The sequence below is a fragment of the Enoplosus armatus genome, chromosome 9 (assembly GCF_043641665.1).
Source record: "Enoplosus armatus isolate fEnoArm2 chromosome 9, fEnoArm2.hap1, whole genome shotgun sequence".
NCBI classification, from domain to species: Eukaryota; Metazoa; Chordata; class Actinopteri; order Centrarchiformes; family Enoplosidae; genus Enoplosus; species Enoplosus armatus.
Window position 1 is genome coordinate 12,290,546 of NC_092188.1, and position 13,672 is coordinate 12,304,217.

A 13,672-nucleotide genomic window follows, 5' to 3' on the forward strand; every position below is an offset into this window, starting at 1 on the left:
CCCCCAGCAGATTGTGTCTTTGGCTTTGTTTTACCTGTTCTTCTTCTCTTCTATTTATTCATGCGAGCAACTGTTGAACATCAGGGGGGAAGCAGGAGCTCAGAACGGGTGAGGTGAAAAGACGAGGAGGAAGAAACCAGTGGTGGAAAGTAACTAAATACACTCACTGCAAGTACTGTACTTAACTTGAGTACTTCTAGTTTATGTTACTTTATATTTCTACTCTACGTTTCAGGGGGAGATATTGTACTTTTTACTCAACAACATTTATCTGACAGCTGTAGTTACTAGTTGCTTTTCAGTTTGCTATTTTATTTAAAAGAACGCATGATAAGTTTATAAAATACAATGCATTATTAAAGATTAAAGTTGTTCCCAGCCTTTTTGGTGTTTGACCACCAAAAAAACAGAGTCTACTTGGGGTCCCCTTGCCATATTTTTGATTAGTTGTCAGAAGTTCCACCAAGTTTCCCCTCTAAACTTCTCATATAGTTTCATTTAAATAATCATTTGAGCCCCAAAGATGTAAAATGATTCAATATGTAACAAAAGATAATAAATCAGTTACAGAGACAATTTTTCTGCATAAAGACGACTTTTACTTTTGATACATCCAGTACATTTTGCTGATAATACTTCTACTTCTACTCTATATGAGTATGATTTTGAATGCAGGGCTGTACTGGTACTTTTAGTTTGGTAAAAGATCTGAATACTTCTTCTACCACTGTAAGGTAAAGGAGGGAGGGAAAGTGTTCATGGGACGGCAGGTAAACAGAAGAAGAATAGAAGAATAAGCTCCACTGGCACACCACCACGGTCCTCCCCCACAAACACACACCTCACCCTGAGGCTACCGGAGAATTATGACTAGAGGAGTTGGCCTGTCATTATGTTATTATCCTCTCCATCGCCAGGGGCTTTGACATGTGTATATCATACACACACACACACACACACATATATATGAATAAATGCACATAAGTCCCCCCAAACACTTATCCTGATTTACAGGGAATTCCCTGCTCAGACCTGCAGCAGGTTGGCAGCTGATAGAGAGAGAGAGAGATGAGCAGACATCCCAGGAGTGTAGTACGGTATGTGCTCATTCAGCGCAAAGGTGCCAAGAACGTAAAAAGCAATATGCAAATTCTCTTGCATCTTTTAAGCTGAGAGAAAAGCTTATGTAACCGTTCTAGAGGAAGTGTATGTCAGGGCAGTGTGTCAAGACTGCGGCTGCTTGCTGCCGGGTCACAGCAAGACAGTGGGTGAGAGGTTAGAGAAGTGCTGACATCTGCTGTGGGAGGGTTATGAATGAAAGTATAGTTTGAATAGGCGTCACACAAGCATTCTTTGCATCCATGTGTGTTAATCTGACGCAGGGCCCACAGCAAAATGCAAGAAACACTCATTGAAGGGCCTCTAATATATATTATAAAATCTAAGATTTGTATATTTGAAGTTGGGGGCTTGTATTGCATGAGAAATCGATTCACGTGATGTCCCCACTCCTTAAGCGCTTCCACTCCCTAAACACTTAAGATTTCGTAATGCACCTTCACCTGCCGCACTCACACACACACACACACACACACACACACACAGCACAGGCAATAACCTGCCCTGACAGACCTGTTAAGAAGGAATGAAAATGCCTTAGATCCAAAGGAACATACTATATGCAAATCAGGCAGGAGCCTACATGCAAATTGAGTAGCCTGGCAGGAGCTGTTGTTGTGATAAGGAGGTTGAACAACTTATTTTAAAATATTTGTAATATGATCAAAGAATATTTTGTTGTTTGCGCATCAAAGATTTGCATAATGAAAGGTAAAGATATGTATTGTTGAGGGAAGATTACCTGCCTTGGCCTTTGACTCATTTATCTTTAAGGTTGCACTAATCAATGTTTTTATAATAACAACAAATGACTATGTATAATACGAAAGGTGTATCGTATTGATGAACCCATGGAGAAATATCACTCTGCTCTGCAGTTTCCCACCCTTCATAGCATCTCTCAGTTCATTGTTTTGGTTTTCGGGGCTGTAAAATGTTCTGTTTTAGTTCTCTCTCTCTGTTCTCATCAGTGAAATTTCCAGATGCAGCAGGGTGCTGTTTTCAGTAAAGAAGCTCTGATAAACCCACTTTATGCCACCTGTCAGACAACGTTAGCAACAAGCTAACTAGGTGATGAACATAGTGGAGCATTGAGCAGCTAAAGAGCCACATATGTACCGCCACACCTGTAATCTACAAACCTGTTGGGATGGTGCAGAGAGAGAGAGAGAGAGAGAGAGATATTCTGAATGTTGACATTCCTTACTGAAACATATTGTAATGAACAATGGACAAACTTTTCCCATTAAAAAATCTACCACACCCAATTCATGCATCTGAAATATTTGTGCGCACCCACACCCACCCACACACACACAATAACATTCGGTGTCACAAATCTGACAATATAACTTCTTGGAGAAAAGAACACATATCATTTTATCCCATTCAGCACTTCTACAGGATGTTTGTCTATGCCAAGGACTACACCTCGTTTTGCTCTTCCACATTCAGAATATTGATCCCAGAATATAGTTTTATTTTTATATAATGTAGGAAGTCTTAGATTTAGGAGCGCAGCACATATGAACGAGCCAAGAAAATGATAGATATGACTCAGAAATTCAAAATAAAAGCTGTTGGCTCTATCTTTAATAAAAACCTAAGACGAAAGACTGTGCACGTCATTATTTGGACTATTTCTGCTGCTAATGTGGGATTAGATGTAGCACTGTTTTAGGCTGTAATGCAAAAGGAATAATAAATATTGCAACTATTTGCAAGTAATTGTGTGATAGAATAAACTCAAAGCATGCTGATTTTATTTCAGCCTACATCAATTCATTTTAATAAGGAACATTATTATTATATAAGAGATACTGTACAACCCCACCTTCTGCTTCACCTCTCCCCTCTGCCGCTGCCCTCGAGCGCTGCACAAGGAGTGGAAAATACAGTCACCTAAAAATACACTGCACATAAACAGCACACTTACAAACACACACACACACACACACACACACTCACATACTCACACACTCACACAGTGTCTTTAATATTACAGAACACAAGGCTGACACCTGAGACACTCAGCACAGCAGTGTCACCCTCCTCCCCCCGCCATCCATCCTCCCGAAATTAGTCTAGCCGTGGCCAGTGTGTCCCTGTGGATGGGGGGGGGCGGGGGATTGGTGTGGTGGACTGGGGGACACATGCTTATGACATCACAACCCAGTTGGCCCTGCATGCTTGTCGCAGTCACATGGGGCATCACCAGGCCTGACGTGGCCTCGCCGCTGATGGGTGGGGATGTGTGTTAAAGGGTCACAGGGACCAACGTGGCCTCCATCCCGGGATTCTCCATATCATACCCCCCCCATACACGCGCACACACACGCGCACAAGAAAGTCACTCAGGTTTGACATTTACACTACATTTTTCTACAAAATGTTCAGTGTGTGATAGGTTTTAATTTCCTGTAGTTTGAGCCACTTGTCTTCTCATCAAAAAGGAGATGTTTGGTTTCCTCTCCTGCTCCTTTAAGGTTTCATTCATCTCTCATCTTTGCTTTTAGTTGAGCCTCCACATTGTTCCATTCTTTTAAATTCTTTGCATATCACTATAGACCTCTTCAATTTCTTTTGTTTTTTTCCCACCATCGACTGTCTCCACTTGTTTCCATCTTCCTGTAGTTATTCATATCTCTCTCCAGCACCTTGTTTCTTCTTCTTTTCTCTTTGTTTTACCTCTTGCTTGTGCTCAGCCTCTATTTCTTCAACTGTCTATTGTATTTGTTTTCTTTTGTGCTTTTATATCCTTCTTCAAGATCTCAATTTCCATTTATATTTGACTTGTCTATTTTTAAACAACGTCTAGTCTCATTTGTCAGTTTTATGTTCTTATATTTCTTTCTGTTTCTTTTCTCTCTTTATGTCTTTTGTGTTCTTTATGCTTCTCTTGTGTCTGCATTGCACTAAATATTTAACTTTATTTTGATTCCTTAATATATAATTTAAATTTAAATGTAGGCATCCAAATATTGCTTTGCATATTTGCATATCTTTTTCAAACAGAAAATCAGTAGACCTTTTAGGTTTAAACTGATGGAAATGTTTTTGTGTGAGAGCTCTGAACATCATTTCACATAGAGATGGTTTGAGTTTTATCCACTTTAATGTAAAGATTGATTTGTAGTCTATCACAAACAGTCTCAGCTATAATATGTGATGTTTGCGCTATCCATTCAACATCCAGAACAGGCATGAAAGCGAGTGCCAGCTCTGTGGAAACCACCTCACAAAATATGTAAAAAATGTGTCCATGGTGACGGAGGGTCTGACAACAACAGGGGGACAGAGAGGAGAGTGAGAATACAAAATTGGGAGCTGTCTAGACTCATTCCTATATGACATTAGTTTGCCAAACAAAGTTGCTGAAGGAATTTTAAATTAAACCTGCAATGCCTGATTTTTTTGGCCAAGGAAAATGTTTACACATCCAGCAGCATTCATTAGGAGCTGTGTTTGTGTCCAATAGTCACTCTTCTTTTAGCTCTGTTTGAGGAAGATATCTGGCTCTTTAGTTGCTGAATGTCTGTCTGCTGTTTGGTGCTGAGCAGGTAGTGTACAGAGGGTTTTTAGAGCTTTTTCTAGGAGCTGCCTGCTGAGGCTGAAACAACGCTATGAGAGCGGTGAGAGTGAATCAAAACAGTAAAGTTGCAGGAAGGACTGAAACAATGAATTGAAACTCACTATAAAGCTCCGTAAGGTGAAGAGAGCTGTGGTGATAATTCTCTGTAGGGGTAGAGCTACTCAGCTACAATAAACAGCTCTGTCACTGTGCATGCCCCTTTATCAACATGAATATCATTATATTTGAAAATGAAAACCATGTAAATAGATTATTTTACAAGACTACAACTAACAATTACAACTCTGCTGGAACACACAATGGTCAGATGCAACAGAACTTAATAGAAATGTCAGCAGTTATTACGACTTCTATGTCCTATAACAGCTGCACCTCTTTGCAGGGTGAATGGGCTTCACACTGTTCAGCTTTCATGCAGATTGCATGAGGTGAGCGAGTGTCACAGAGAGGATTAGAGTGAGAGAGATGAGGTACGGATAGATGCAGACTCAGCCTTGGCTCAGACTCTGACTCTCTTATTTCTCTCTGAAGGAGGGTCCAAGTCCAGAAAGATCAGGGAGCCTCCAGCTGGCACACACATCTCTCTCTCTGTGTCCCTGCTCCCTCTGACCCCCCTGACCCATATACTGTACAGTTCATATGACAGCGACCATGTGGTCTGGGTGGCAGAACATGGGGTCAGATTATTTTACAGCGAACAAGCTCTCACCTCTCAGCAGACCAGCCGGTGCTACTGATCACTGGCCATTAACAGAGTGTTGCACCAATTGGCTGTTATGCTACTGACTAATCACTGGTCTTATGATCACAGCGGCCGCGGTCCAACATGAACACACGTTCACAGAGAATGTAAAAGAGTTAAACATGTATGATATGCTGTATGTATGCAATGTTCTGATCCTCAGAGGTGGAAAGCAACTATACAACTATGTACATGTGTTATTACTGTGCTTTGGTGGCATTTTGAGGTACTGGTATAAATGATAATAACATAAGTTTATTTATAGAGTGCTTTTTAAGCAAGTGGAGGTTAACCAGAGTGAGGTAGCTAAAGGACAGTAAAATAAACAATAAAGACGGGACATGAATGGCATAAAAACAGAAAACGAGTATACAACAGAGTAGAGAATATTGACAAACGCCATTTTGCTATAAAGGAAGAAAAAGTAGTAAAAGCCAATCTTTATTTTACTTGGGTGTAACTGCTTTCTGCAACTTTATACTTTTAGAAGTAAAAGCGGAGATCTTTTGATTTCACTCAACATTTATCTGATCCTGCAGGTGACAATCGTCCAAACAAAACATACAAAAAGCTCACGAAATATGATGCATCCCTCCGTGGATCAAGCTTCCCAGAAGTATATAAAATGGTCTGTTTTAGCGTCACGTGGACCACAACACTATTTACATACTTCTTACACATTATTAGGAATGTAACACTTTGAAAAGGACCATTCCCTAGAATAAGTACTTTTACTTTTGAGACTAAAGTAAGACAGTACATTTTGCTGCTAAGTACATTTTTTAAGCTATGTACTCAAATTTACATTAAAATGCATGAATCTATCTTTAAACAAAGTATTTTTTTATTGTTTTATCGCTACTTTTATTCAAGGAGCTGAATACTTATTCCACCACTGTCAATACTTGTATACATACACCATATATTGTTAAACAGATCTCTGTACATTATATTAGTTTGCTGACAGGCCTGTGTAACACTTTCATACCACTTCACAGTGTAGATCCTGTCACAGGTGCCCCTACATCCCTTTAACCAACCCTCAGTTTTTGGGACGTCCCTCAGGATTCACTTGATCAGTGAGTGTGGGTCGATTCCACCCGTCCGTCCATTCATTCCACGCTTTACCAACCATGTGATCTGTTCAAACACACACACACACACACACACACACACACACACACACACACACACACACACATACTTGACATATGTGCGTGCATGACTGGGCACTCACACTCATGTAAAGAAGAGAATATTCTGCTTCTTTGAAAGAAAAGGAGAGTTTCGAATCCTAAGCACTCTGCTTCACCTGATATCCTGATAGCTGTGTTTACCTGCAGGGAGGAACATCTCCGGGCATAAACAATGTGTGTGATGGATGAGTGAGTGAGTGACATAGTCATAGAGAGAGAGAGAGAGAGAGAGAGAGAGAGAGCCTGACAGTCTTAAACAGTTTCCTTTTTCCTCCATGCTAAACCACAGCATGTGTTATGTAGAACAGAAAATACATGTGACCTATTTACAGGTCCCCTCAACTGTGTGTGTGTGTGTGTGTGTGCACACATGTGCATGCACACCTCTCTCTATGTAAGGGACCATCCCTTGTAAAAGCATGTGGTTCTTCACAGGATATGGGTTTCTGGTGAAAGAGACACTAGAGAGGAAGCGCTTTAGAGAAAACTCTTCTTTTCTTTCTCTCTCCTCCCGTCTCTCACTCCTCTCTTTCTTTCCACGAGACAAACTGATGGATGATTTATGTACAATAAGAGAGAGATAAAGGCTCCACTTGTCTGGTAACTTTACATGCACGTTGATTAAATCTCTCTTGATGTAGTGGAAATGAATATAGATCCAGACACCTTTTTTTTATCTAATAATCTCATCAGCAGAGGGGATAGATCACTCACTTGAGAGAACTGAGAACTGGAAACAGAGACCACATTAACTCAAAAATCAAGTTGCACTTGGATTCATAAAATCCTCCTCTTGACCTTTTTTTCATTTAAAAATTATTATTTAATGTAATAGACTTTTTAATGTTACTTTGTGGGCATATCTTTGAATGAAAGCCATGTCACTGTATGAATAATGTTTACTGAGTGACTGCTTAAGAATTAAAGGAAACACAAACCTATTTTTAGTGAGGTGCCGACTTAATGATTGATATTAACAAACAATATTTTGGCAAACTACCTTCTTTAGGATAAAATCCAGCCGTCACCTGACTAACATTTATACTAACTAGGGCAGAGCTCTCAGGACTTGAAGGACATAGAAATAGAGTACCTAAAGAGGCCAATCATAACCGTGGAAGCCCTGCCACATTATCTACAAACCAACAATCACAATGTGGAGAGTGAAAATGAACATAGAAAACGTTTTCGTGCTTACACACTGAGTGATTTAAGGGCATTATTGATGTGTGTCCAAAACACAAAGGCAGAGGACTCTGGTCCCCAGCATTAAGGAAATAAAAGCCTAATTTACCTCATTTCTACCCCTCGATGAAACACTGAGTTGTACAGACGGTGTCAGGAGGAGTTTGGAACTACAGGTTGCAGCAGTGTGGACGGTTGCAGCGCTCCTCATGCTGCCTGGGCCTGTTTCACTCCTGAACACTGAGGGACATCTTCGCCACGGCTCCTTCATATTTAATTGTTATGTTGAATTATTCTGGCCCACTGCCGTGTTGTGCCACCATGAATTGGGCCGTTGAGTTTATGAGTGTATCTCGCTGTGTGTGTGTGTGTGTGTGTGTGTGTGTGTGTGTGTGTGTGTGTGTAGGACAGGGACGAGAGGGAGAGTGATGTGGCAGGAGTGCCCGAGTTTGCCACGAACACTGGAAGCCTGTGGGAAAGCAGAGCCATAGCAACTGAATGAATTAATGAACAGGATCCGAATGCTACGTTTAACACAAGGTACAAGCTCTCACACACACACACACACACACACACATACACACTGACACACACAAAAACACAATCCATGGCAGCTGCTCGTTTCATATTCAACACAGATAACCTGGTGATGCAGGCTGGGCCAGAACTACTTCTATAACTACAAAACAGCCAGCCAGCAGCTCACAGCAGCGGCCATCATACTGAACGTCATGTCACACACACATTCAACTTGATGTGGACGATCAAATCTGACGCTGCTTCTCATCATTTACTTTTCTTCTACTCAGCTCAGTTATAGTGACGTTAGTCTAAAAAAGATTTTACTCAATATTAAAAAGTCTGCTTATCAAACAGACAGAGTGATTACGTTGTGGTAGCTGAGTGTGTTTATACAAACATGTTACACTACACAGTATTATAATGGCTTGACAAGGTAACAGAACATGTGCACATGTCCCTCCCTCAGTGAGGACACTGAGTTATTTCTGTTTCTCTGAGCCAGTGACACTCAGAAAATAGTCTGCAGCGCCCCCCTCAGGAAAAGACGGAAAAACACCTGGCAGAATTTCAGATGAAGCACATTTTGGGGCAGTCTTTCAGTGATTTTACAGGAAAACCTAAATGCACACAGGATTCATTTGATTATGCAAATCAGCCTTTAGATTAACATCAACACAAATTGCGAGCCAGTTTTTTTTGGCACAGGAAAGTGCAATAAAATGTGTTTTGAAGAACAATCTTGATTTGATATTTTTTAGAGAATGAACAAAAAAAAATTGTTGTGCTTTGGAGATATGCAGGTATATGCTTTCCTAAAATATCAGCTGATTGTAGCTCTGTTCTCCCAGATGCAGTAAACTTGGTTCAAATGGACACTCACATAGAAAAGGGGTAAACTAATATATAGTTAGTATGGAACAGACGGACATAAGTCATTTTCTGAGGTCCTGCACGTTGGATGCCTTCTTGTATTACTCTGACACTATAGAAACTGAGCTGCTTTTCAAAAACTAATTTTGCCTGTCCGCAATTATTGAGAGCGGCAGAAAAAAGCTTGAGTACGGGTGGTGATAACAAACCCTGGGGCTGCCCATGTTGGAGGCGGATACCTCTGAACCTCTATAGAGGTATGCACACTGAAAAGTTACTTTCATCCAGTCAAGCGTTAAAGCAGCTGGTACACATATGTATAGACAAGTCTGGGCTGTTCTGCTCATGTAGAGAACATATAGTATGTGTATGCTGTGTACTCTTGTTACATGCAGAGCCATAGGACGACATGAATAGTTTAGACAATTAACGTTGATTTAACAGCTTTAGGTGCCATTTAAAGTTCAACAAATTAAAAAGAACATGAATAGGATTACTGAGTGAGTTATGGCCAAAACCTCTGTCAAATAAGTTGTAAGTAGCTGGAATGTGTGAAGAGGTGAACTGTCAATCACACTGAAACATAACACTTTAATATTGCCTTGTTCGGTATGAACATCCAGAATGCACTTTTTTGTTGAGACGAAGGTTTGTAAATGCCTTTTGGCAAAATGTACAGCTTTCAATAGTCTGGTGGTGATTACAGAAGGTTCAAAGTGAGAACACTACCTCACCCGTCACTGAAAATATGGTTAAGAAACATATTTCCTCTTTAAAACAATTCAACTAATTAGGCTAATTCAACTTGAAATGTCTCACAACAAAACAGGGTTATTATTTCAGAAAATAAAATAATGGTAAATTTCCAACACATTGAGTTTTACTTTTTTATTGTACAATATTACAATTACATTTGTACAAATGCTGTTAACAAAACAATGCAATTCAGGCTACAAGAAAAAATGTTTGCTGGGGCCCGAAAACAACAATGTCCTTGAGCACTGCACTGAACTTTCATGCAGCAGAGGCGGGAACATACTGCTGCTGCTGCTCGGAGGAAGGGCCACACAGACACACAAAGACATCACATCTGAGGTGGGCTAGCATGGCTTCCTCCCGTTCACCCCATCAGATCTTAAAAACACAGGATGAGCAAAAGCAACAGCGTGGACACCAACGTCAGTGCAGATGAAGATCATGTACTGAAACTGGTCGCATAAAAATCCAGGTGGTGTGTCTGTGTATGTTGTAGTGATAGTGGAGAAGGGGAATAAGGTTGATGTTCATTTGTTGTTTGGTCCAGATCCAATGTGTTAAGAAGCCGAGGCGCAGGGTCAGAGGTCATCGGGCGGGGTTTAAGAGCGGGTGTACTTCCCCCAGATGTGCAGCATGAAGACTGAAGCAATGAAGAGTAGACTCATCACCAGGACTGGCACCGGGCCGCTGTCACAACAAGAACAAACTGATTAACACACACACACACACACACACACAAACAAACAAACAAACAAAATCCCGTCATTTGCTGTAACAGAGCGAGAGTCTTAGTGGAGTGGCTGATTTTATTGATGAGCTTCGATACGAGGAGGGGCTCTCATCACTGAAGGAGGGACTGAGTGGGGGGTGGGGGTGGAGGGGCGCATCGCTAAGTAGCAGCATTGCCATGCCAACCATCTCCTCAGCGGCCCCCTCCTCCCCCTGTCAGGAGGCTGTAATTGAGTTGACCTTTCAGAGTGGATCCTTTAATGAAGCTTTGAGGCCGGCGTCTAACGCAGGAACAAACATGCACTCGATATACAGGACTGTATGGCGAGTCTGCCCTCCTTCGACTGCTGGAGAGACGCACTCAATAACCACCACAGCACCATCGATCAACCATGGCCAGGAGACAGGACGCCTTCTCTAATATTAGGGCCAAGGATGCAGCAGAATAGAAGTTTATGAAGTTGAGTTTTCTAAATGTGCGCTTGTAGCGCTTTCCTAACACACACATATTGTGTGTGTGTGTATAGACACGCACACGTAAATCAAGCTGACCCACCGCTCAGAGATGATTTGTTTTACCACAGAGGCACGTCTGCCCAATCTCCTGCCATTAAACACTCCTCCAATTCCACCTTCTGAGCATAAATAACACTAATGATAGCGCGAGTGTCGGAAATCCTGAGAATTAGTTTGTGAGTGGATGAAATGTCAGAGGCTAAATTTGTTTGCGAGTGTGTGTGTGTGTGTATGGATAACTACTTTTATAAACTGCACTTACACTTTGAGGCCTGGCGAGTCTTCTGTGTAGAAGCGCCACATGCCACCGGTGCCTGCCGATCCTGTGGTCCTGCCACCGCTGCGTGTACCACTGCTGGTAGCTTTCCTGTGAAACACACACATCAAAAATATATTGACACTGCCAGGTGTTTGTGTGGGTCAACATCTCTCATTATCAGGGCTTTACATGACAACTAATTTAATCTTAAACTGTTGAGCGTTTTTTCCTATATAGCGGCAACAAGAAAATGGGAACTAACAGAGACAATTATAGGGAACACAACACAATTTTGTGAAAATCTGATAACTTTTACTCATCCATCAGTTTCTTAAAACCTTTTGAGAACATTATCATCAAAAAACAAAAGACATTTTTGCCATTATACCCTGTATTCAGGATGTAACCAACCGCAGTAGCTGGTGATGAAAGAGCAGAATGATTCATGGCTGCTTCACTCATGTGATGAGATTAAACAGAGGTTAATGAGGTAATGAAGAGGGTGATAGTAATGGGTAATAATGAGTGAGGTAACAGTGAGCCTCTGATTACACACTGATTAAGCCCACAGCACAACATCTATCTGCTGCTCTAATCTACAGAGGGAACACAAAAACTACAGGGAAGAGCTATCTGAAAATCATCAATCACTCTTTACAGTATCATGACATGAGCAGGCGGGGTCAATGCTGGGGGTATTTGGAAAATAATTATGGAAAGTGTTTGCAGGCCAAATGGCCGCATATCTATTGTGTTTAATGTAAAGTGGTCTTCAATAGCTACTTTTTCACAGTGGTGGCACAGATGTGTGACAAATGACTGGAAAACCAAACAGTGTCTAAGAAAGTACACAGTAAAGTATACAATCAAGACCACGAGTAGCCACAACAGCTTCAATGCTTTTTGGCTTCTTAACTCTACTGGAGTGATGAACTGGGGTGGTGTTTTGATGACGGTGGTCAAGAGAGCTTCCCGATGAGTCGGGCCAAAAATTTCCCATAGGAGTTCAACTGGGGTGAATTCTGCTGAATGTGACGGTCGTGGCAAATGATTCGCATCATTTTCACACTCAAACAATTCAGTGAACCCTTGAGTCCTACATGGAAGAATCTTCATTCATTGTGTTACTGCATCCATTCATTTAGTCTTTCCTTTAATTTGTCGCTTATCTGTGTGCACTGATGGGAAAGTTTACCAATCTATCTACTGGATGAAGAGGTAAAAGTCTGTTACATTATGTGTGTGTATACCTCTGTCTGACTGTGGAGCCTGCTGCACGGGGAGCCACTGTCTTGCTGGGGGAACGGCTAGATGCCCCAACATTGGTTGCACTTGCTGCTGGTCCAGGCTGAGGGGACGACACCAGGATTAATACACATAAACACTCTTTCTGACCGTTTGTCAAATCTCTGACACTCACTCAGTCACACACGTATATATACATACACACTCACAAAAACATTATGCAACTAAAACTACCATACACAATTCAGATAAAGAGATTTAACAATTATTCTTAGATAGCTAACTTACATTTGACTCTGTACTGTAATTTACACTGTGTTTATGTCATAGACTGATGGCAAAGGCCTTGTTTGGTCCACACTGTTCAACGCTTTCAACTTATAACGTTAGTGTAAGTCGCAGATTTTGAACCAAATGTGTCCACGTACATATATAATTAATGAATTCAGTGCTGGGCCAGCCTAAAATATGTGTTTTGGGACAGTTTGAGTTGCTAGATAGACAGCCACGTCCACAAATGATGAGCTGACGTTAGCAAGCTAGCTAACAGATAGCAAAACCATAGCTCAGGTCCCACGGCAATTGAGTGCAATAGAGCTGATTAGCTTCAACAGTAGTAACAATTTCAGATAGAGCAGACAATCTTACCATTTTGTTTTATTTGTTCCGATGCGAGCTGAAACCCTGAGCCTCTCTTCAAGCTGATGTCCACGTCAAATGAACAGCAGGCAGTCGGTGTGTGAATTGGTCAAATCTTGAGAAGAGGTCTCACAGAGCTGACGCTTGTCTAAAAAGGACACGACTGCAAAACACAAGACCAGCGCAGGACCCTTAGCAGAAGCCTGACCAGAAGCCTGACCGGCTAATGGCGTTCACCACAAAAATAATGAATCAAGCTTTATTTTAGAAGCTTGTTTTGTGCCGCTTCAGTTAAACGTATT

At 41.3% G+C, this 13,672-nt stretch overlaps 1 protein-coding gene across 1 annotated transcript; it reads right to left on the reverse strand.

Annotated features, from left to right (window-relative positions):
• Nucleotides 1-10,099: 10,099 nt before the first annotated feature.
• Nucleotides 10,100-13,507, reverse strand: sec61b (SEC61 translocon subunit beta). The gene is made up of 4 exons (XM_070912228.1): nt 13,380-13,507; nt 12,737-12,834; nt 11,490-11,594; nt 10,100-10,669 (listed from the first exon to the last, which is right to left on the reverse strand). Exons 1-4 carry the CDS (start codon nt 13,380-13,382, stop codon nt 10,582-10,584), a joined length of 294 nt encoding a protein of 97 aa, XP_070768329.1. The 5' UTR covers nt 13,383-13,507; the 3' UTR covers nt 10,100-10,581.
• Nucleotides 13,508-13,672: the final 165 nt, after the last annotated feature.

Bases quoted from the DNA above. Each gene is read 5' to 3' on its own strand.
- sec61b (XM_070912228.1), bottom strand. The intron at 11,595-12,736 runs GTATACACACAC...TGTGTTTCACAG, and splicing joins GGCTCCACAGTCAGACAGAG to GAAAGCTACCAGCAGTGGTA. The intron at 10,670-11,489 runs GTAAGTGCAGTT...TTGTTGTGACAG, and splicing joins GACTCGCCAGGCCTCAAAGT to CGGCCCGGTGCCAGTCCTGG.